At 43.8% G+C, this 24,942-nt stretch overlaps 1 protein-coding gene across 4 annotated transcripts in view; it reads left to right on the top strand.

The window, feature by feature from the left end:
- ENOX2 (ecto-NOX disulfide-thiol exchanger 2) overlaps positions 1-24,942 on the top strand; it is a 50,134-nt gene that overhangs the window by 660 nt on the left and 24,532 nt on the right. For 2 of the 4 annotated variants that reach the window (XM_056359439.1, XM_056359438.1), the window contains exons 2-4: positions 11,431-11,574; positions 15,399-15,530; positions 20,355-20,510. In XM_056359439.1, coding sequence (XP_056215414.1) covers positions 15,434-15,530; positions 20,355-20,510 — 253 coding nt within the window. In that variant the 5' untranslated portion in view covers positions 11,431-11,574; positions 15,399-15,433. Of the gene's footprint in view, positions 1-1,208; positions 1,232-11,430; positions 11,575-11,602; positions 11,754-15,398; positions 15,531-20,354; positions 20,511-24,942 lie in introns of those variants that run through there. The other 2 variants (XM_056359437.1, XM_056359440.1) reach the window with 2 other exon arrangements.

Below are 24,942 nucleotides of genomic sequence, written 5' to 3'. Positions count from 1 at the left end.
GGAAAGTCACCAGGCTACCTTTTGGGTTCAGCGGTAGTTAAAATGTCACCAAGGTAGTACAAGGGGGAGGGAGAAATTTGTTGCATTTGAAGAAATTATTGAACTGACTTTTAGGCCTCTTCTGATGCTCCAAAGTGGTTGGTTTGCAAGGGGGGTGGTTGAAGGTGGCAGCAGCTTCTTGCCTCCTGTGTGTAACTAGTTGGGTGTAACTGGTTGAGTTCTCTTCTGAACACTGGGCAGTCTTGGCTGTGCCCACTCGTGTAATTCAGCTTGTGCTGGATCTGTTCTGCTACAGCCAGACCGTACGTAGGAAGCACTGTTAGGTTCGTGCACACTCATACCAGTAACCACAGCTACCAGTGGGCTGTAACTCTCCCACAGCCCCACTCCATAGGGATCCTTTGACTATGATTCATATATGTATGCATACACGCATTTATTTGGTTTCTTAAGTTTCTTTATATTTGTGTGTTTCTTACTGCCTTAATTATTTTGGTCGTGTGTGTGAAGTCCAGGCATTAACAGCAATGTATATTCAGATCATGCTGAGTAGAAATGCTTTTGTTCTTTACTGCCACGTGTTTTTCACACAAATGTGTTAGTCCATACACTTTGACTCCTCCGTACTTCACTTGCACAGCTGCAATAATTAGGCACCATATTTTCGAGCTTGCAGACCATTGCAGCAGAGCTGTGAGATGACTGGTAAAATGCTAAGACAGCCTGGGGGAGGAGTTTGCCCAGCAAACTTGCATGCCTTCATACTGTGGCTTTTCACCTTTTCTCTGCTGTGGAAGCTGACTCATTGATTTTTCTGTTTCTTAGTGTTTACTTTGAGGGGATTTCATAATATCTAATTAAAGAGCCCCCTATACAGAGTTGTTGAAAGCTCTGTCAGAGCCACTGTAAGGTCAGGTTTCTTAGTTTAAGGTCATGTTTTTGTTATGGGTGACTTGAGCTTGTAGAAGGGGTGAATTTCAATCTCAGAGTAATTTCAAAGATAAGGTGTTGCTAGAGAGGCATTCTGTGCACCTTCCGAAGATGGTGTGAGATTTCTCCCCTAATCCTCAATTTTTCTGTAGACATTCTTCTGGTGCCAATGTGTCCATCCCAAAGCAGTGCCTTCCTACTGCTCTGCTCTTGGCCAGGATGAAGCTGTTCAGGTCCTTGTGCTGGTGCTGCCCTTCTGCGAGGCTCTTGTCTGGGGAGCAGCACTCACTTCTGTGTCCAGGTTTTTGCACTAGGATTTTTGAATGGTCCTGATTGCTGGCTGTGCTGGACTTGTCTTTGGGACTTTGCTCTTCTCCCTCACCACTGCTTTTTTTCTTCCTCTTTTTTTTTTTATTTTTAATTCCCACCCCACACCGCCCGTAGCTCTGTGCCATTAGCCTGTGTCCCTTTGCCTGACAGATTTCTTCTCCTAGCCTTTCAAAAATGTATTTTTGAAAATGTGAGCTTTTGAGCATTTGCTATGCAGTAGCATGTGTTGCCCTTTGGGGGTGCAGTGAGTGAGGTTAGGATGGGGAGGGATGTGACTGATGAGCTGCATGGAGTGGGGCATGTCCCCTCTGAGCCTGGAGTCACCTGCTCTGCACCCCAGGCGATGGAGGACAAGCTGCTTGTCCCCTGTAAATTCCAGTGTTAATGCAAAACAATTTAGAAATGCTGTGTTGAGAGGGAAGGTGGTTTCACAGAGCCATGTGAGCATCCCCAGAGCACTACGTGGAATATTTAGTAGTTTGGTGTGATGGCTAGGGTGGCTGGTGAGGACTGCCTGTGGGAAGCAACAAGGGTTGTGTGTCTGTGCCAGCATACACACATATGTGCATACACACACAGGTAATAATATTTTTCCTTTGTTTTGGGTTACAGTGGTAACTAAACAGCACAGGTCATACATGACTTGATCAAGTCTCTGGTTTTGTTGCTGTGGATATATGTGAAAATATGCATTCGCTTGAAAGCATTGCAAATAGTCCTTTGGTATTCCTGAATGCCTTGTTTTTAGGGTCAAAGAAGAAAGGGACTCTGTGTGTGTCTCTTTCTTTTTGGTGTGGGTTTTTTCCCCTCTTTTCTCTTTACAGTGCCCTCCTAGAATAATTAACTTGTCTGAAGTTAGTATTTCTTGTGAGTACAAGAAGAAAGTGAGGGATGTGCCTCTTACCATCAAGGATTACTAGAACTTAATCTTTCTCTGCAAAGGCAGCTAATCTCAGGCATTCAAACAGGGTTTATTTAACTGCACCAGTGCTTAAAAGCATTGATGTATAAAATCCCTTGCAAACTCAGATATACTTGCTGCTAATCGCTTCTCCACCTCTGTCCCCCATCCGCCCATCAGCGTCAGTTACTGGAGACTGATAGTGACACGTGCAGCCACCGGTTGCCAGCTCCAGTCCCAACCCATGCTCTCAACGTCTGGGTTGTCACTTCCAACCCACGTGGCAGTGCAGTGGTAATTTTACTGTCATTACAACCCAACTTTCCTTTTGTGCTTGGATTCTTGTATGGACTTGCACTGAGTGTGAGAGCTCAACCCTGGACTCCCATCTTTTAAACAAATAAAGCTGGGAGCAGTGGGAAAACTGGCTGAAATACTGAAATATGATCATCATCTTGCCATGTTTCTCATGCAGTATGCAGGTAAAGTACATGTTTTGTGTGCTTTTCTTGAAAGTGCATTTCTCTGATAATGTCTTGTTAGTGTTGTTAGCATACAGGATTATATGGAGTTGACAGAAGTAACTGTCAAAAGCCTGCTGGTCTCATCAGTGTGCCTAGCTGGCTTCTAGATCAAAAAAAAGAGTTTTAAAGCTCTAACCATGATGCTTAAGGCAGTAGTACAGTAGACAAGCATGCACGAGGCCAGCAGTAGTTTTTGAACCTGGGAACTAGTCTTGGAAAGCAAATGTTGGTTGGTATCAAAGTGTCACTTCAAAGCCTTGGTATCTTTTCCCTTTCCCTTTCTTGCTGTTTTCTAATTGATTACTGCAGATGCTGTGTACTTTGGGTTTCTCCTAAAGTGCATTTCTTTAGATTTTTAAAATGATTACTGTGTAATCAGATGGCAGATTGTATCCTGGAATCCAGTTTATTTCTAAATTGCATTTCTGAACACAAAAAAAGAGGGACGCCTGTTCAGGCTGAGCAATACTTCATATATTTGCCAACGTTGGCAAAAGGTAAATCCATATTTATAGTAAAGCCTGTGTCAGCCCATTTCTTAAGTTCCTCTTGATGCTGGGTAAGAAAGTTTGATGAGCAGGCGTAATCTACATGGGCTTTTTAAGTCTATCATTAAAATGCTTTTAGGCATGTGAAAGTGTCAGAGTACCTGTTGCTAGTTGTTTTTTTTTCTTTGAGTTATGGGGCAGAGATTAGTGTACCTGCTTCTTATTAAATAGTTGGATGTCAAGAAAACCATTCAAATGTCTGACCAGCTGCAGCGCGAGGTTGCTGTCAGAGCATGCGGTTCACTTGCTTGGCCCTGGGCGAGCTGGTTTGCTTGCCTTTGAAGCAGTGCTAGGCTTGCAGTCAAAGCTCCTGTTGTCATTTGATTGAACATTAGTAAACCCAGTAGGGAAGATTTTACAAAGATCTTGAAGTGGAAGCCCTGTTTGGGGGCTGTTTTCATGTACAATCGTAGCCTTGCACAGTGAGCTGCACAAACCTCTGTCTTGGGTAGAAGTGTTGTCAGCATGTTCAGCTCTTGGCAATAGGAGTGATCTGTAAACCTGTGCTTTTCAGTTCATGTTGTTGAGTATTTGTGATTTCTTGTTTTTCACTGTTCGTTACAGCAAATGACCAAGCTCTGTTAGCAGGAACTGGTGGTTGGAAAATGAAGTCCCGCCCAGGGTCTGGCATGGGACCCAGTGATGGTAGATACTTCCCTTGATTTATGCCTGGAACATTGAGATCTCTCCTATCTCTATCCAGGCCCTTTTTAAATGTGTGCTGTGAAAGCTACAGCCATATATAGCGTCAGCACAGACCCAAATCAATACTTACCCAAAGGGACAGGCGGGGCGGTGCATTGTTAATGCTATTTAGGACAGTGGGAAACTGCTGCATGTCTTCCCATAAGACACAACTCGGCATCTATTTTCAGAAGTGAAGACCACCTGCAGGAACCTGCTGCTGTTGTGTGAGAAGACTTGCTGATAGTAATTTTCTGCTCATCTTTAAGCATCTTCACTTTTTTCCCCAGTCCATTTTTCTAGTGAGGAATCTTCTAGTCCAAGTTGATTTTTTTTTTTAATTTTTAGTTTGTTAGTCACTGCATTATGGCAGCTCCTGGTTATCTTGCTCCTAAAAATTCACTTTTCTGAAAATCCATGGAGATACATACATACTGGGTGTGCTTGGAGGCACGCTAACGCCTGTGCCATGTAGGGCTCTCTAGAAATTCTGACACTGGTCTGAGGCTCGCTGAAAGCACTAATTTTTCTCCTCCTCCCTCCCCTTTTCTTCTGCATAGTACTTCACTGCAAATGCAGAAATCTCATTTCTTGCTTTCCTGGTGGACTACAGTAAAACTGAGTAAAACTCTTGAGTCTTGCTCTTGTGCTGGCGATCCATTCGTTCTTGAGTGGACCAGCTCAAAATGGCCAAGGATGCTTTGTTAAGGGCAGCGCAAAGGAAAAATGTTTGTGCCTCACAATTTTACTGGCTGATTCTGTCAGCTTTTATCCTGCTTTGTACCCAGGGAAGAAGCTTTTCTGCAGCTTCAGCTTTCTTCTGTGTACATTCTGTGTATCTGGTGGGATGTGGTTGGAGCTCAAGCTGAACGTTAGGTTGCTGAAATGGTAGAAGAGAGGCAATCTGTTCTGAAGGTGGCTGCTGTCCATGGCATGCAGCAGTTGCAGGGTGGAAAAGCTGACATAATGAGGGCTTTCTTACTCTAAAACGCATTGTAAGTCTTTTCTCTGGCTTGGTTTAATTCTTGGAGCAAACTGCAGGAGAGCAGTGAACAAGGTGCCTAGGTTTTTTTTATTGCTTCTGTTGCCAGCTTTTCAGTACTACCCTTTTCTTTCATGGGTCATTTATTCTTTCTCCATCTTGGGGAAGTGAGAGTAAAGCTTTCCCAAGATGTTTTGCTTCTCCATACTGAGTGTGCCATAATGTGCCTGTGGATGGTAGCTCATCCTGTCTCGGTGGGCCCTGGAGGCCCTCAGGCAAGGGCAAGGCTGCCTGCTCCAAGTGGTGTGGGTGCCTCCACCCAGAGCCTTCGGGCTCGTAGCTGACAGGTGCCTTGTTCCTGGCTGTGGGCAGGCTCCTGGGACAGGCAGCTCTGCACAGGGACTTTTATGCTTTCCATGTTACCTTTGCAGAGGTCTGGACTTACGCAATTAAGTAAATAACAGGTTTTTGAGAGGAAGGCAACTTGGTGACACTTGGCAATAGCTCCTGGCTTTCTCTGCTCACAGAGCCTGGAGCAAAACAAGGAAAAGTGCGTGTGGAAGTAGGTCTTGGAATCCTGGAAGTCCTTTTTGGAGGAGCTACCAGGATCTCTTGTCTGAGTAGACTAAGAGTAACTGCATCCTCTCTAGCACTGTTTCTAGACAACACTACCCAGAAAATACATCAGTTTTTGGTTTTGGCTTGTGAAGGAGCTACTCAATTTCAAGCCTGTGCCTGCAAAGAAAAGTATGTTGCAGTTCATGATCTCATCAACTTCCATTTTCTATAAATTGTGACTGTTTCTGACTTGTGGAATTCTAGTCCAAGGCTGTATAAGGACAGCAGCGGGTTTTTCTTCCAAAGCACTTGTACCATGTGTTCTGCATGCTGCAGTGAAGTTGTAAATGCAGAGTATTAGCTTTACAATCAAGAAAGTCGTATTTCTACCTTTTGAAGAGGTTTAGGCACTGTGGAGGAGTCTATGGAATGAGAAGGGTAGCTCTAAACCAGTTCTTGTGTTGAGAAATAGTTGGCTTGGAATAAAAAAACCCCAACCTGTAAATTGAAATTAAGTTTCACGGCAGGGATGCAAAGTTTCTTCCTTCCCCCCGCAGTTTGGTAATGTTTTCAGACACAAAGCTTTATTTTGAAGCAGTCCATTTTAGCTTTGTCTTAGATCCTAATGCAGAGAATCACGGGAAAGACTTTGGTGTCTCAGCACTGTGTCAAAGTGCATCGTTGGCCTGTGAGGTATCAGTTGGAAAAAAGGCTAGAAGAAAGTCAGTTGCTTATTCTGGAAATCTGAGAGCAATATAATTTTTGGTTTTGTGTATATTCTTGTGCCCTTGCTTACTGGTGTGGCTGTTTTAGTATTGGTATGTAAGACATGACTGTGGTTACATGGCTTGAGGTTGAAAACAAGTCCAAATCCTCCAGTGGGAGCAGAATGAGGGTTTTAGCTCTGACCTCTTTGCTGATCTTGGTGTGGTCTCTCAAGTAGGATGGCCTAAGCCATGGCTTGATGAGACAGTGAACCTGGATCTGGATTCCTGGTACTGGTGCCTTAATCACACCCTGTGTGGTCACCTTTGAGCATTTAATCTGACACCATGAATTTGTACCAGCACAAAAAAATGTTGCTGCATTCACGTCAGAGGATCATGCGTTGCATCTGTTAGAGACCATATCTGATTACATTTAATGGAGAGCCCATAAATAATAAATTTTTTGGAAGTGGGATGTTCATGAAGTGGCTTGAGCCAAGTCCACAGGCTGTTATCCCAGGGGTGACTCTGGTTGTCTTCATGATGCTTTTGCTGGGTTTTGCCCACATCTCTCACAGGTAGTGCATGCGCATTGGTAGGTAGAACTGCTTTTGTTGAAGTAATGCTGAACTGAGCGCATCCTCTAGGTAGTCATTGATCTCATACTAGACTTCCCCTGACTTTCCTTCAAAAAAATACACCACTGAACTTCTGATGTTACTGTTACCTTTAGTTCCTACGGTGACAGTCCCCCATGCTGGAGAGGAATGATCTCCATGTGCTGGTACATGCTGAGAACAAACTGCTGAAAAGAAGCTTTGTGGAAAAAGTCTTCAGTGTTCTGGTTCACATAAGTTGAACACGAGTCAACAATTTAGCCTGGCGGCAAAGGAGGCCGGCAGCATCCTGGGCTGCATTAGGTTGAGCGCTGCCAGCAGGCCGAGGGAGGGGATCCTTCCCCTCGGCACCGGTGAGGTCATACCAGTACTGCTGTGTCCGGTTCTGCCTCCCCAGTACGAGTCACAGACGTTCTGGAGTGAGCCTGATGAAGGGTAATTAGTGTGATGAAGGGGTTAGGGTATCTGCTAATTAGAGGCTGAGGCAGCTGGAATTGTTTAACTGGGAGAAGAGAAGGCTTGGAGTTGGGGCAGGGGGAGTCTTATCAGTGTGTTCAAATGCACGTTGATGGAAAAGTGTGAAAAAGATGAAGCCAGAGTTTTCTCAGAGGGGCCCCGTGAAAGCTTAAAGGGCACACATCAAAACACAGGAAATTCAACTAAGCATGATAAAACTTTGCTTGCTGGTAAGGTGGTTAAGCACTGGAACAGATTGCCTGGAGAGGTGGTGGAGTCTGTCCTTGGAGTCGTTTGGGACCCAATGGGACAGTGCTGAGCAAGCTGCAGGAGCTGGCACTATTTTGAGTGGGGGGCTGGACTAGATGATTGCTAGAGACCCCTTCCAGTGAGAAAGTCTGTGAATTGCTTTTAGAGAAGAGAATGGTTGGGTTTCCCAGCAAGTTCCCACTCGCCTCTCTGTTCTGATCTGAATACTTGAGCAGAGTTTTACTTTGAGATAGTTTTGAACCTGCTAGTGATATTCAGAGTAGTTTCCAGTCTATTTTGAACACAAAAGTTAATTGATGGAGTGCAAGATATTGTAATGTGATCCAAAATATTCTGCTCAGCTTTCCCTCTTTATCAAAGAATGACACCAGGGGTAATTCTTTGTCATTTTTGCCATGTGTATTTCTTGCCCCATGGATTGTGCTTTGCATTTCTTGGTGAGCAATTGGAACATTACTGGCAGTGTTGTATCCTACTGACATTCATATCAAGCAGGTAGAAGTCTGGGGCTGATAAGCTCTACATCGTGCATCACAGCTGGTATGTCCTTCAGCAGCTTTGCTGTTGTGAGGTGCCTGACTGTAGGTGTGGGATTCATTTCTCCCTGAGGTAGCAAGTCTGAGCTGGCCGGCTGTACTTTTGTCTGTAGTGAATGAAGAGTGTCACCAGCAGCCAGTGGCATGATTCCTGTGACCAAATACAGTTTGATTTGAGGTGTTCCTAGGTGAGAGGAATTGTGCTCTGAACTGTGGATATGCAGATAGCTGTTGGCTGTGTGGGTAACTGTTCTTCCCCCTCTAAAGGGAGCTTAGGGTGACCCTGTCCTCTGCTGCAACATCGTCACTTGTTGGTTGAATCCCCTTCTGTGACCGTTGGGTAAGAGTCTTGCTTTTTGTTCTGCAGTTGTCATGTGAGATCTGTCTCTTTCCAATGTCTACATGTGGCTCTGAAAGCTCCAGCTGTATGACATGTTCAGGTTGTTGTTCGATTTCTCCTGTCTGTCAGTGTTGCAGCCATCGTGAGTGCATCTCTTTTTGATGGCATAACTTGATAAAGCTCATGGGAGCTTTCAGCAGGACTCTTGCCCATGGCTTGCATGGACTGCAGCAGCAGGTTGCATTCCTGGCATGGTGCACTGTGATCGTATTACGCCTGTTTAGCATTCTTTATATTTGCTGCCTATTAAGTAGCAAACTAAAACTCAGCTTCATAAGCTGGCAGTTGAAGCCTTGGTCCAAGTGCTAGCAAACCATTTCTTACTGTTCTTCAGAGGTGTGTGGGACAGCAGTGTTCTTTGCAAAGAGAATATGCAGGAATGCTGCAACATGTGGCTTGTACGAGTTTTCAGTGGCTGGCTTTAAGGTGTCAAAGTTCACATGATCTTGGAAGAGTTGTAGGCCCACAAAATGTCAGTCAAGAAGAGCAGACAACCATCTAACTGCAGAGCTCTGGATCTTTGTTTTCATCCAAGATCAGAAAACTTAAAACCCTAAACCAAAAAAACAAACAACAAAAAAACCCCTAGCTTAGAAGCATGTCTGCACAGGAGTGGGTGCTAGGTGGTAAATCCAGAAAGCTAGCACACCTCTTAACACATGGTGAAACATTTCATACACTTTGAACAATTGTTTACAAGTATGTTTAGTTGCACTTAATTCTCATGGGTTCTTACAAGCTTCCATGTAGAGTATTCTTTCACCATGCATGTTCTGTGGGGAAGGGGCTTTGTTAGTAGGGGACTCTGCTGAGGGTGGATCTTCTAGTATGCTAACTAGGGTAGTTCACGTGTAGTCGAAGTAGTTTTCTGTTCTCATTAACTGTTTGGTTTTCCTTGAGCTTGTCATTTCTTAGCTTGAGGTTTTTTCTGGGATCTATTCCTTCTCCCAAGGCCATGTCTTGTTAACTGTTTTACTGTAAGAGTTATTAACAGCCTCTTTTTTAAATTCTCTCTTTTTATCTTTAAATAATTTTGTATCATTCTTATCCTAAATCCGAAACATAGCCCCGTACTGGGTACTATGAAGATTAACTAGCCCAGCTGAAACTAGGACAAAAAGTCAACTTTGTGGGTGGGGACCCAGTTATTCCTGACCTGCTGCTCAGCTCGGGGTGCTGGCCGATAACAAGGTGAACTGAAGTCTCCATGTTCCTTGTCAGATTGCTACTCATGCCCACCTCATCCTCTTGTATGTGGTGAACTTCATCCTTTGAGGCAACTGGTCCCGATTCAAACTTGCAGTAGTCATTTTGGAGGGTGCTTTCCAGGCTCTGCTGTTGGTCCTCAGGCATGCACAGCAGCTCCTGTGAGCAGTACTAATCCTAGCAGAACATCACCCGCTTCCCAGGAGCTGCTTTAGTTTCTGCCTGGAGCTGCTTTAGTTTCTGCCTGGAGCTGCTTTAGTTTCTGCCTGGAGCTGCTTTAGTTTCTGCCTGGAGCTGCTTTAGTTTCTGCCTGGAGCATGAGCAGAATCAGATCACAGGAGGTCTCCAGGGCTGGCACAGGTGTGTGGGGAGTGTTGGGCAGCTCGGGGCGGTGCTGCCTCCCCTCTGGACTGGCATGAACTGTTCTGTCAGTTCCGGCCATTTCTTATGGCTTAACTCATGACCTAACTGGTAGGGGTGCTTGGCTGTACAGCTGCGAGAACTTCCTTTGCATCCTGTAGACCCTAGCGTTTATCCAGTAGCTAAGGAATCTGTGTTTTGTTTTGTTTTTTTTTAAATACATTAATAAATATTTTTTTTTAAAGAACACAAGTAGTTTTTCATTTCTTGTTAGCTCAGCTCTGCTGGAGACAGCTGCTTCCCTCTCCAGCACAGTCATTAGAGCAGATGCAGCATCCAAGTACTCCTATACCATAGAGCGTAATTGTGTCCCAGCTCAAACTGATGATGGAGATAATTGGAGTGAGTAGCTGCCTTTGCTCTTCAGTGGGTTAGAAAGTAAACACCTGAGTGGTGGTGTGCATAAATGTTCAGGTGTAGGTTAATGCTGAATGTCTGCGTGGCATGTCATCTTCATCCAGGGTAGGACATCTATCGGTTTCAGGCCTGGCAGTACAAGTGTCTGGCTGTATTGCTGCTTGTCAGCATCCTTCCCTACGCCCAAGCATGGGAAAACACACTTTGAAGTTTAGCGTTGCCTTTTCCGTCAGCTGGATAATAATAGAGGTAAAACTTATAATAGCTTCTTTTCTGCGCTCTCTATTTCTTTGCTGCGCATGGTCTCTTTCTATTTTTAACCTGCTGCATTTGAGATTTGTTTTCCTGAGCCCTCATGACCTCAGTGATATTTTAACTTTGGGGTATTTAAGAAACAGCATTGTAGGCATCTTGCATAGTCGGGCGTGACTATTGTTGTTGCCAGCCGAATAGTACTTATTTTTTTGGCTGCTTCTTGTGTTCTCACCTTTCAGTAGCTAAGAGAAGAGTCCCTTCAGGCTCTCCGTGTCCACTCTTGTCTATTTACAGCTGTACACAGCAACCATGTTTGTTAACAAGTTCTTGGAAGTGTAATCCTCGAGAATAGAAACCATGACACTGCACTGTGTCTAGAGGAAGGTTTGCCCTGTGTAGGGATGGGAATGTTTGTGAATGAAAGGAAAACCTCAAAACTTCTAGGGAACAAAAACCTTTGAGTAATCAGGTAAGTAATTTTTGAGTCATATTCAGGCTATTGGTTACTTGATATTTCAGTGTGTTTTATAGTTAGTGAATATTTTAAAGGTTGCACTGTTTTTGAAACCTAATTCTGGTCTTCCTGGGCCTGTTTGGGCCTTGGTGTCTCCATCAGAATCCTTCCTGGGATCCATCAGGGACCTGCAGGGCATCTTGTACCTTCGACTGGGCGTTTGTCTTATTGCTGTGATCCCGAAGCATCGCAAACGAATTTAAAGAAAGTTTCTGAGTGTATTTTTCTCTTTTAGGCTTAAACCATCTGTCCTTTGATCCTGGCAACAGCAACGAATCTCTGCAGCTTGGCAGCGCTGCTGGCTTGCGGGTGTCAGAAAGCCCAGCCAAGAATGGAAGTGATCCGGGCAAGAAGAGGAAGAGAGCAAATGCTCCTGCAGGTGAGCCAAGTAGCAGCTCTGCAGCTGGCCATAGAGAAGGCATCCATGTAAGCATAGACCGAAACCAGCTGCTGTGCCGAGGTGTTAATGCAGAAGGTGGACAGATGGAAGTGAAGCTCTGGTTTGGTACCGCTTGCAGTCAGGCTGGTGTTTGCAGTTCCATGCTTGTGTGGCTTTGGGTGAGTGCTCGTTGTTGTTTCTGTGCAAAACAAAAGCAACTTCTGTATTATTTTTTTTAGTCATTATGGAATCTCTCTATATCTGTCCCAGTTGATTTATCCTTTTCTTCTAATTGGACGATACCTCAATACTAAAATCATGACCATAACGAAAAGCTTAATAAGGCAGATCAGCCTGAGTGACTGGAGACATTGATTTTATGACATCTTAAACATCAAATTGTTAAATGAGCCATAATAGCTTATGATGTTGTAATACCAGATCTAGGAGCCTTACTGAAGCTGGTATCTAAGAAATTTTCCTTGTATTTCTCACAGACTGATTGGGAAAGAAACAGACTGAAAAGTGTGTTTGCAGATTTTATTGTGATTGAAAACCACAATCCCACCAGGGTGACTGTGGAAACATGGCATCTGCTCAAGCCATGAAGATGAGATGTTAAGTACCTCGTGTAGATAGCAGTCTGTGGGAATTAGTTGTGTAACTTTTCTGTAGAGAGGTGCCAGGTGCAGGAGGAGGAGGAGGTCTAGACTGGACCAGAGGTAGAGGTGCCATCTTGCTGAGGGGAGGTGATGTGCAAAGCGTATAGTTGCGGAAAGAGAGATTGAAATGTAATTGTCCAATTCTGTTTCCCTGAAGAGAAAAATACTTTAAAGGAAACTTGAAGAAAAATCTGGAACTTTACAGATAATAGTCCAGCACAGTTTAAGGATGATTTTGAAATGCTGGTAGAGCACAGGAGAGCTCCACTGGGAGTGTGGAGCTTAACCTCCTGACTGAGCGCTTATCCTGTCCTTCTAGTGTGTCTCCTTCCCTGTCCTTCCCCTTCTCATTGTGTTTGACTGAATTCTCTCCTTTATAATCTCTTGAGAATTTTTTTTTTTGCAACGGCTCTCTATTTTTCTATCTAGATTAACTCTGATAAGGTTTTTTTGGTTACCAGTCTCTGCTGTGATCACTCTTCTGCAGCCTCATTTCTTGATTCAACTAAGATGAACTACCCTAAGATACCTCCTTGCAGCCAAAGAAGGACTTGTTCCTGTTGTCTCTGTCACACAGTTGGCAACAATATCGCGTTCTCATCTCCTTGTAGAGACTTTGTCCAACTGTGGAACAAGACGTAACTGTGACTCTGGTTTTGTGATGTGTAGTGTAATGTACTACACAATTGTGATCTCTCTGTTCTGTACCAAGAAGATATTGAATGTCAGGGGTCCCTTGGAGGCATGATAGCCTGAGTGTTCCCCTTGGGATTCGGGTAACCTACTGATGGTATGTTAGTACCTTGCCTTCAAGGTAATTGTACCTTGTGCTTGGGTACTGTTCCTGGAGATGGTGTATGAAGCAGATGTGGGGCTGGCTCAGAGGAGCAGGTGGAGGAGGATACCTCCATTCTTCCTCTGGGAAGAAGGTGGTGGGTTTTGGCTCTGTGCTATGAGATGCATCACAACTGATGGGAGACTTAAGTCAGCTTGCGAGTACAGATAATGTGACAGTCCCAGGGGCTAAACCTACCCGTCCCAAAGGAGGAGTCTAGGACTGTTGGAAGTGGATGGAGTCAGGGGTATATCTTGTTCCTTTCATTATTTTGCATGTTTCCTTTATACACCTGGAGGTCCTTAAATGTTGTAAGTTTGTCTTGTGCATGGTGGATACACAGACCACCTGCATCTCTCCTGTACTGGATTGTTTCGGTGCAGATCTGCTTTTTAAGCATCAAAATCTGATCATTACTCTTGGAAACTGTGAATATCCAAGTTCTTCAGGCTGAGCTGTGCAGTGCACTGTAACAGGGCAGCTTTCAGTGCCCTGATCCAGCTGTCAGGATTTCTGCCATCAGAGCAGGCTTGCAGAGGGCTGTGGGTTGTTCTGGCACAACCTTTGGCTGCCCACACTGTCATCATGAAATCCAAATGTTGGTTTTTTTGGACACCTGGATGCAGAGATGTGAGACCAGGACCTTGCACAACTTGAATTTGTTGATTATTTGTTCAATAATACGTATGGTTCTGGACTGGAATAGTCCAGGTATGCTTGGGATAGGTAGGTGAAGCACTGTTTTGCGTGCCATCCCAGTGCAGTGTCTTCTGGATAGATGCTTATGGGACAGTGAGGGAGCTCTCAGCTTTTCACTCTTGTGCAGTGTGATGATCTGTGATCTCACTGCATTGCTGCCTTTCTCTGCATATTTTGGCTTCTATGTCGGTGCTTCCTTTTTCATCTTTGATTTCATTTCTTTCCTTTAAACTAGCCACTACAAACTCAGTGATCTCATTTCTCCTGTATCCTCTGTTTCTCTCTCTTTGTGCCTGACCTGGTAGCCTGTATGGTCTGACACTGACAGATGAATGGTGATAACTAAAGTTCAGGCTTGTCCCAGATCTCCTGAAACAAATGAGTTAAATGCTGAGCTGTCCCAGTTTTGTATTTTGTTCAGGAGAGGAGGGCCATAGGTTGCAAAAGCTGATTGAAACACAACTGAGGGAAATCACAGAATAGTTTGATTTGGAAGGGACCTTTAAAGGTGTAGTCTACCTAGTCCAACCCCCCTGCCATGAGCAGGGACTTCTTCAACTAGATCAGGTTGCTCAGAGCCCCATCCAACCTGACCTTGAATGTTTCCAGGGATGGGGTATTGACAACCTCTCTGAACAACCCTTGCCAGTGTTTTACTACCCTCGTCATAAAAAGTGTCTTCCTTATATCTGGTCTGAATGCACAGAATGCCCTGGGTGCTGGTTGTTGGCTTTTTTGAACTGGATGAGTCATTCTGTGTTTTTCCACAAGACAAAAAGGTTGTGTGGGGTTTGTGTTTTGGTGGTGTTTTTTTCTTTTTTTTTCCCCCCCCGTACAGAGCTAATTTTGTGCTAAGCATATTTTTTTTTCCTTTTTGAAATCAGATATATTTTTTTTGCATTTGAGCATCTCTAGTTAAACCTGTGCAAACAAAAAGAACAAGCATATGTCTTGGTGGTGATGGGATTAACCAGCTAAAGGCATGGTTGACCCAGCTAAATCACTGAAGGTCTGAGTGTTTAATTAAGCCACATGTTTATACAATGTCAATGATTCTACCTGGACTGCCAGGTAACTGCTGGACCTTGAACAAATCACACTGGTACTGCTGCTGTCAGCAGCATGGTGATGTACTTTGCTTTCTTTCCCTTTTTAGCATGAAAGCGAAATGTCTTTAAATGGCAATGGAAGTACTCTCTGCTGGAACAGTCTGGCCATCTCTGTTAAATTCAGTGCAGTTATGACAATTCATGCTTGCTGAATGTTTGTCCCTAGTTCATAAATGTCTTGTAAGGAGTATACTTTGATTCCTCCTCTTTAATCTATGTTTCTTAAAGGCCCCTTAGAGCTGTGCATTGTAGTGGATCAACTGTAATTTAGATGCTCTTGGAAAGCAGTGTTTTCATAGACCTTGCTTCTGTAAAATGTCGTCTGCTCAAGAAGGGCAGCACTGATTTTTATTTTTTTTTTTGGTTGGTGGGGTTTTTTTCTTTCATTTGCCTTTCTTGTGTGTTAGGTTCAAATCTGGTTTTGGATGTTGATGCTGTAGAGCCTCACTGGGCCTCGTATGCCCTGCAGAAGAGTTGGGATACGCACTAAGCTTGTAATCACTTTTTTCCTCTTGGCAGATGGTAGCAGAAATCTAAGCCTTGACTCCATTCTGATGGGCTTGCCAATGTCAGACCCGACTGCCTGGGCCACTGCAATGAACAATCTGGGGATGGCTCCCATGGGGATGACAGGACAACCCCTCCTGCCTGGTATGTGAGCTCATCTAGACTTGGCTTTTCTTTCAAGGGTGTCTTGGGGAAGAATCTGTTTCAGTTGAGTTAGATAAATGCCTACTGCATATAAAAACCACTAATAAGCTGTGTTTGAAATGCATTAGTGTCTGCAAGTGATTTATTTAGAGACCAGTGGTTTAAAACTGATTTAATAGAAAATGAGAATACATGTTTTTTGATGCAAACAATGATTATTGTGAGGTACCTCTAGATATACTCTGCAGTGGACTAACGGAAGGAAGGTCCCACGGAGAGCTCAGGAAACCAGTGATACCAAGTAACACATCATTCTAAGCTGAACTGGAACTGCTTAAGAGGAAGTGTGGGAGAGAGATGAAGGAGAAAGCAATAGGGCAGTAAAATGGATATGGCAGAAATTAATGGACGATTCTGCTCCAGAACTGAACACCTTGTAGTCCAGAGTACATGTGCATGGGTGAGTCATCCTATCCAGGATTTATTAAAGAGCTCCTGTAGGAAAAGAGCTCTGCTGTACCTGGTTTCTCAGTAGTGCAGGATCAAACTCCTGGAATGAAATTACTCTGTGCTTTACTGCATTAAGTGCTTGAGAAGGATGCTGTCTCCTGCCTGAATAATTGTCTGCTCACCTGGGGAGAGAGTCTCTGCATTGGCAGCACTCCACAGTCCTATTTCTGCTCTTCTGGCACAGAGCAGATAGTTTGCTGTGCAGCTGATACTATATTTAACTAACAGCATCACTTAACTTGCTCTAAGTTTTGCAGGCTGTACTATTCTGTCCCCTAGGCCTTGTTTCACATTTATCTTTCCTGTAGGGGTGTTTTTTTAGTGTCATTCTTCTGTTTATATGCTTCTGTCAAATAAAAACATCCTAGGAGAACACACAAGTTTGAAGCGAGCCTCCCATTCCCTGCTGTAAGACTAGGGGAAGGCTTCTGAGTGATTGTTTTGATCCTTTTGAGATCAGGAGGTCTGCACCCAACACAAACAACTTAAAAGCACTGTTTTTTCTAAACCATTCTGATAAAGCTATAAGAAAGCAGGATGCTCTGGTGAATATGGATCAGTTCCCAAGCACTGTGATGATCTGAAGTTCAGACCAGACATATCTATAGTATTTATTAAAGATGAGAGGTAAGGGAAGCTTGATGTGCTGTGTGGATCATCTTTGCTGAAAGCTAGGTGGGACTAAAGTTTTGGGTCACAGTAAAAAAAAAAGTTCTAAAAATGCTGAAGAATTCATCAACCAATTTCTGTTCCCTACGGAGGAAGTAAAGTATATAGTTGTGAGATGCTTTAGAGGACCTTGGGTCTAAAATGAATGCACAGCACCTTTTGCTCCATCCAAGCTTTGTGTAAAAAAGGTTTTCATAGCTTTCATCAAAAAGTACCTGGCAGGCCTGATGTTTTTCAACTCTAGAGTCCTTGAGGACTTTTTTCTTCTTTTTTTCTTCTTAAAAACGGAGAGTGGCTCTTCTGAATCTGCTTTTTAAGCCTCTTGGATGCTGGCCTGTAGCCATGGGCTCAGCTTCTTAACAGAAGAAGCAGGTCTCTCTGCAAGCTGGCAAGTTGTCTTGCACATTGCTGGTTTGAGCCATAAAACAGCAATGCTCACCACAAATCCAGCAGACACATGTTCTGTTTGCCCTTGCTTGCACATGCACTTTCTACCTTTCGTTGTGAGAAGATAGTTCATTGCCCTGCTAGTTCTTTTGCTTCTAATAATTGTATCTGTTCACGCTTTTAGAAAGCTGTCCCCTCTCTCGGATTCCCCAAGCTCCTCTGTTACCCACATTAAGGATTTTCTATAATTAGCATCCATGCACGTTGCTGTCGGCTAACCTGGAAGCAGCAACAAATTACCAGGACAAGGTGAGACTGCTGTCATTAGCATGAAGAATTATAAAATGTGAAGGGACTGAATTTAGAGGCTTGCAAAAATTGTAGCAGTGGGTTCACTTGCCTGTCCTTGACATGCGGCCCCTGGCACTGGCTGTAGGGACAGGAAGAACAGCCACCACACTGTCAAGGATGGTGGGGAGGTGGCTGAAATGCACCTTGTTTTGCCCCTCTTGCTGCCAGTGCTGAGGTCGTACTCTTGATCTCTTGGGTGTACCTATATCAGACTATGCTGGCAATTCAAATGGGATCTTGGACTCTTAACACATAGACGTTTTGAATGGTCTCTGTGTTTTCCAGCAGATGCCGTGTGCTCTGTGTATCTCCCATCCTCTGTGCTGTCTCAGCAGTGAGAGCTTTGGCTATTCCTCTTCTTCCAGTTTCAATTGATAGGCACCACTGGGCAAGGTCCAGATTGCTCCCTGCTGGTGTTTTGGGGTACAGCTCCAAGAAACTGAAGAGTTGCTTTACTATCTCAAGAGTGCTTTAACAGGAGAATACCAAGCCTGTGTGTAGCAGGGCACAGGCTGTGGAGAGCTGGTGTCCTGGAGTGACTTCTGTGCTGCTTAGGGGGGTCCTTCACGTCCCTGTGGTACCTGCTGCGTGCCCAGGGGCTGGCTGGCCCAGTCCAGCAGCATTGGTGAGACAAGTCTAATGCTTCACAGCTGGGATTGAGTTTGCTGGCACAGGTGTTGCCAAAAGGGAGGGAAGTAATAGGCATCCCAGCCTAAACCTAGGAAATCCAAAAGATGTATTAGTAAGTTGGAGGCCAGGATGCTGGTTTTGGTAAGTGTTCTTCTAGCCCTTCGGGAAATGGGCTGTCCTGTGCTTGTTGCACTTCTGTGGCAATACCCTCATCTCAGGTTGGATCAGGTTGTTGTTTGCTTAGGACTAAGTCCTGCAATTTTTCTTCAGCTGTCTCGTATCTTCAGTGAGTTTTGTCATTGAAGGTCACAGCCATCCATGAGGTGACCTTTATGTTGAACTTCAAATTGGCAATATGTGAATATGCAGGGATCTGGGATGGGGTTGCCTCTCCCCATCCTCTCTTCCCTGGTCCAAATCTGTGAGTCAAGGCCCACCTCTGTGTCTCAAGACAGCAGTTGTACAGGTATAGCCTCAGTCACTGAGGCCAGCCCTTGTCACTCCGCACAACCCACTTCTTCTGGAAATCTGTGCGCAGTGCATTCTGGGGAGTCATGTAGCACCATCATAGGGAGCAGTAATTTAAATTGCACCGTATTTAAATCTTTTTAAGGTAAGTGAAAATACTATTTAAAAAAGCTGAAAACAGTGATGTCTGCCTGATCTTTTTGACGGTATCATCTCTGAAATCTACTAAGGAACATAAATGTGCAGCTTTAATGTCATGCTTTCCAAGCCAGATGTCATAGACCAGGCCATCCCAGCATCAGCTGGCCATGGATAAAGATACAGTTCACATGTATTCCTACATCCATATTTCACAGTTGGCTACAAGAAGATTTCTTGCACGTTCCTCTGAAATGCTTGTTTCCTGGCAGAGCATTTGCTTCAGATCTGTGTTTTTACTGTGGCCGTCCATATGTACCAAGTGCAAGGAAATCCAAATTAGGCCAGCAAAACAACATACATAAACTGTATAGAAATGTAGTCCAAGTAAAATATTTCAAAATACAAAGGAAAATAAAGTTCAGCTACCAAACCCAAACATCCAGTCTGGGCACTGAAAGCTGTCTTGCATCTGAATTACTGTAAGTAGTGGCTGTGAAGAGACGAATGTAAAAATGTAGCCTTAGGGATATGAATAGCATCTGAAATGATGCCAGCTTAGGACAAAACGAAAATGTTGCCTCTGTACCACTCAGTTCTGCCTATTTGTAAGTTTGTCTGTACCTTGCAAGATTAATTTTATCTGTGTACATCTGAAACAGGCAGCCAGATTCAAAGACTGTAGTGCTCAGGAGTGTGTATTCTGTGGTAGTGTCCTGTGGTATTTTGGGATTGCCTGGGTCTTCAGAGCTGCTGCTGCTGTAAAAAGACTTGTGGTGCTAGAGGGTAGAGAGGATGTCATGTGCTTGCAGGAGGGAGTTCTTTCCAAGATCTCACACTGGTAGTACCAGCTGGCCCTTCTGGTACTGGTTGGCTTCACAGCTCAGCTGCTGACATTCTCAAACCCATGAGCCTTCTCCATAAGGCATCTAGTCGTACCGTTCCCATTTGAGTTGCTTAAAGGTATTGCTTCCTCAGGGTTCACAACTTCTGAATGGGTAAAATACCCCTCCTTTGACGGCTCTGTTTGATTTTGCTCTTTTTGGATTTTGCTTCCAATGCCAAGTAAAACTAAAGCAAAATGCTACTTGGATATAGTCAGAGTGCTGACTAAAGCCTAGGAACAATTTAATCAGGGTAAGGTGCAGGAAAAAGTGTTTCCTTAAATGCTTCTCTTCTGCGTATGTTTTACCCAGTATTATTCTGACATGTTCTTAGCTGCTGAAATTGGTACAGTTGTCTAGTTTGCAAGGTGATGCACTTAAGCTGTCTGCACTACTAAAGTACTTAAAACCTAACCCAGTTTGGTTTCATTAGTTTCCATATGCCACACTTCTTTGTGGATAAACCTCACTGGGGAAGGTTTTGATACTAGATGGGAGATGGTGTCCACAGAGTGGAAAAGGCAGTAGTTTATTTGAACAGGGAAAATTTATTTGGTTGAGGCAACCACAATGAACTGGTGTTTAAAAAGTTGTTGTCAGGGCACAGATCTAGTGACGTTCTAGTGATCTAAGGCGCAATGAACACTAATGTTCTCTCTTGATTGTTCTTTATTCAGCTAATTTTCACTGACACGTGTGGGGGGACTACTGTATTTTCTGTCTGAGTAAACGGTTACTGTATGAGTCCAAACCACTACCTGACTCCCTTATTCTTTCTGCCATTTAGATTTTGATCCTGCTCTTGGAATGATGACTGGAATCCCTCCGATCAACCCCATGATGCCAGGCTTGGGGATAGTCCCACCTCCCATCCCACCAGACATGCCTGCTGTGAAGGAGATCATTCACTGCAAAAGCTGCACTCTCTTCCCACCTAACCCACGTAACTGTCTGTTTTGTCCTGTTTCTGTCTGTCTACATAGGAATACTGTGTGTGTATATTTTTTCTACAAAACCTGTATGTAAGAGAAGAGCCATTACATTGCCTGGACATAGCAGCTGTGCGGTGAGCACTATGATGAGATGCAGCAAGCAGGTGACAATAGGAAAAGTTCTTGTCACTGAATGTCTGCCGTTTCTGTAAATAGCCTTTTCAGTTGTTAGATTGATAAGGACTGGGGAAGAAAGCATATCAAGTCTCTAGATATTTCAGCTCTAATCTTCACAGTGTGATTCTTGCATATGTTATCTAAGACTTCAAAGACAGTGAGCTCTTGGAAGTAAGAGCACTGGATCAGCCAGTGTGGTCCATGCTGAGAGATGGGCATGCTCTGGGTTTTGTGGAATGTGATGGCAGGAGAGCAGAGGCAGTTGGAAGTAAGAAAACTTTAAGAAACAGACAGTCAGGGCTCACCAGGCTGTAGCAAGAAACAATTATTCCCTTCAAACTAGCTGACTGACCCTTTCTCCTCACTTTCATAATAAAATAAAACAGCGGGGAAAACCATTGGTACCTGTCAGTTGGCTGGGCTTGTGCAGGGAAAGATGAAGATGATGAAATAGCTAACAAAATGTAGGTGTGGAAGGGTTTGGAGGGTATCTTTAGCCATTGCTGTTAGAACAGATATTTATCAGTTATGTACTTCGCATCCAGTCTGTTCCAGTTCTTTGTGTTAGTTTGGGATTTTTCTGGTTGAGGAGCTTACTGGTACTTGTATTAATTTCCATTAAAAGATTCTAGATTGTCTTGGTTACGTTTTTTGGTCAAATCTTACTTTGCCCTCACTCTTTCTGCCTCAAACCTGTACATTTCTATGGTAATCAGTTCCTTCCCTGTTTCTTGCAGACTCTGCGTATGTATTTCTGAAATCTGGTTTTGAGTGACTACTCATCCAGTTAGGCTTGCAGGGTGAGGCCTTTTTTTTTTTTTTTTTTTCTTTGACATACAGGCTCCAGCTTATTTATTGGAAGCTTTGATTAAATTTGAGTCCTTAGAACTTTTCAGACCAGTTCTTTAATTTCTTAAGGTTGCTGCTATGAAATAAAAGCATCTTCAGTTACAAAACCCACAGCAAAAGCATTGCTTTTTTAGCTTTTCATTTCAGTTAAAGCATATCGACTTGTAGTTGCTCCATCAAGATTGTTTGTTTTAGTCCTAGATGGTGTCTGCAATGTTTATAAATTACTGCCCCTTGGATTTCAAGTGTCACGTCTTATTGGCTTAAGAACTACCTGATGAAATGCATTGACTTGTCATTTGCAACATCGTTATCAATGCATTTGTTCTTCAGCTTTTATCTGAGAAACTTAGTGTCATAGAGTTCTTCATAGCACATGAAGCATACCATAGCAATGTCTTTTTAGAACAGGGGTCCTCAAACTTTTTAACCAGGGGGCCGGCACGCGGATGAAGGGGTGGGCAGTCATCTGCAGCTGCTTGGTTCCCCCCCCCCCCCCCCCAACCCCTTGCTTGGGGCGGGCAAGGGAGGGCGGGAGGTTCTGTAAATACCGGGGGCCAGATTGAGGAACCAGGGGGGGTGGTGCATATCCGGCCCGCGGGCCATAGTTTGAGGACCCCTGTTTTAGAACATTAAAAATACTCTAAAATAATACTTAAAAATATGTAAAAATTTCTAGTCTTAGCCAAATTCTCTCCTTAAGCGCACTGTGGTCCAAGTAATTTCTGATTTTATCTATGGTATTCTTCTTTTCACTGTCTCACAATTGACCCACAAAGCTCTACGGCTAATTTTGGTCCTTCCTGCACATAGCCATGCCTACTTCATTTGGAGGTTGCCCATTTTTCTTCCAACAATTTTGTTATGTGTCCTGCTTCAGCAGGTTTAAGTACTCTTGTTTAGGTTCCTAACTGAAGCAAGTGCAGTTGCTTCTCCATTTTTCTTTTTGTCCTGGAAACAGTTTTGGGGTTGGGTTTTTTTGTTGCGTTTTTAAAAAATTAAATACTCATTGACAAGCCAGTTCAAGAATTCTGCATGCTGTGTTAGAAGGAAGATGCACTGTTAGTCCTTTCCTGGCCTCCAAACATGTAACAAGAGTGCATCTCCATGCGGATAAATAACAAACACAGAAACAATTGGACACAGCTTTCGAGGTATGTGTTCTCAATTTCTTCTAGCCACACGGTAGTTTTTCAGCCTGAGGTCTGCATATGCTGTGTAGGCGGAACTTGCACCAGGGTGCTCCTGCATGCATGTCTTCCGCTCCCCTTCTCCTGTGTTTGTAACTCTCCATACTCTCTGTTTCTCATTCATCAGGGCTGCTAGCATTTCTTGGTGCTGTGGATTGCTTGTAGTAATGGTTTATCTACTTTGAAGAACTGTCCCTCCTTGTAACCTTCCCTTCTTGTAACAGACTGGCTCTTCGACTTCATCCAGGCCTATGCATTTCTGTCCTTGACTGCATGGAATGTGCTTGGTCCTGTTTTCCTGGGACTTTTGTCCTCTTCTGGTTCTCCTGCTGTTTTAATCCCTCCTTTAGTGTGGCCTTGTGAACAGATGTAGTCTGAAACGTTAATTCCTGGTAAATATCTGTCAGGGATATTTGCCAGGGGAGGTATTTCTCTTCCTCTGAGCCAGCCTAGCAGAAAACTTTACAAGAACTCCTATTGCCATTATTTTGCTAAAGACTTAAAGAATCATAGAATGGTTTAGATTGGAAAAGCTCTTTAGGATCGAGTCCAACTGTTAACCCAGCGCTGCCAAGCCCACCGCTAAACCACATCCCTAAGTGCCACATCTACTAGTCTTTCAAATCCCTCCAGGGGTGGTGACTCCACCACTTCTCTGGGCAGCCTGTTCCAGTGTTTGACAACCCTTCAACTTAAAAACCTGTTTTTTGCAAAATGCAGATAGCGTGGGTTCAGCACCTTCTGTTACAGCTGTTATCTTGTGTTTTATGTACTTATGACAGACCTAACCTATGATCTGAGACACGATCTGTGCAAAACTGTTCAGTACAAATAAATGTTAGACTGCGGGGATGGCTCTTGAGGCGTGATCAGGGCTGGTAAATTAGGAAGTTTCCAAGAAAAATGCATATTGATAGCAAAGTAGACAGAGGGAATATTTGATAAGATTATGAAGGTGTACTGGAAAGAGAATTAAACTTGGATTTCAGGTTCTTGGGGAAAACCTAGCAGTTGTGGTCAGTGTTACTCTGAGAGGGGAACCTCAGCATCTCACAGAGCTTGTGAGTCGTTCCTGGAGGCCCTTGCTATGAGCTGGCACTGGACTGGATGAGCTCCTGGCTGGGTACTGCCTTGCAGCTTCCGTTCTTGTAAAGTAAGAGTAGGACATTAAAAGCAACTGTTGGCGCAGAATTGGGGTTTACAGAAAAGGTTAAGGCTGTTGTTTCATAAGGCTGTAGCAAGTCAGTGGTCAGGCTCGGTGTGGGAACCAAAAGGAGCCATTTCCAAACAAAAAGAAAATAAACCTCCTAATTGCTTTTGTAAGAACTTTGCTGGAAATATGCCAAAGAATTAAAAGAATGTAATACAGCTGTTTTGTTAAATAGATGTTTAAGTAGTATAGTTCTGTGAACTTAACTGGAGCAATGGATCTCAGCACTGAAATTAATTTAGGATTTTCCAAATGTTAGAAGACACCAGGTAACAAGTGCATAATCCTTCTCAGCCTTCATGTGCTGAGTTGGGGAGGGTTTCACTGCACTTGCCAGGTGGGCACCTGGGCATGAAATGAGTTTGGTACTGGAAAAACACTTCTCCACATCACAGCTGTCTCATGCAGTCTCTTTTGTGTGCTGTAGGGTTACCAGGTGGGGAAGTGAGTGTACTCGGCAACCTGCTTCTGGCAAACTAGGCTTAGCTTTCAGCCTGCTTTTGTGTTCTGTGGTTCATTTTAGCCATACAGGTAAAAAACCACGTTAATTCTTTCTATACCTCTTGGTGCTATACTATTTCCTTCATCTCTTCCTTCTGTAATATCTTTTAGTCTAAATTTGGTTCATGACCTTCCCTTAACAGTAACATTTTTGTACCCTTTACAGACTGCTGTATAGTTTTTTACCCTTTAGGATCCTCGCTATATGTTTTCTATGTATTCTTTATGTTAGGACAATCCTTTAAGCTGTGCTTGTGTAGCACCTCCCATGATAAAGTTTTGAGGTCCTGGTGCTGCTCATGTTCTACAACAGGAGCTCAAGGGGCTTGCTTGTGCTAGGGAGAGTGTTTGGAGGGCTTCAGGCTTTGAGACCTTTTGTTTGGAAACAGGCTGGTAAACATACTTATTCTTGTATAGTACCTCAGCAGTGCTATAGATGTGCTGCTTGGTGAAGTCGAACGCGGTGTGGCTGGGTATATGTTTGAAGGAAGCCAAGAAGGTGTGGTCATCTCAGGA

Source organism: Falco biarmicus, chromosome 14 (genome assembly GCF_023638135.1).
Source record: "Falco biarmicus isolate bFalBia1 chromosome 14, bFalBia1.pri, whole genome shotgun sequence".
Taxonomy (NCBI): domain Eukaryota; kingdom Metazoa; phylum Chordata; class Aves; order Falconiformes; family Falconidae; genus Falco; species Falco biarmicus.
The sequence above is the reverse complement of the archived record's forward strand: the minus strand, read 5'-3'. Positions and strand labels throughout refer to the sequence as shown.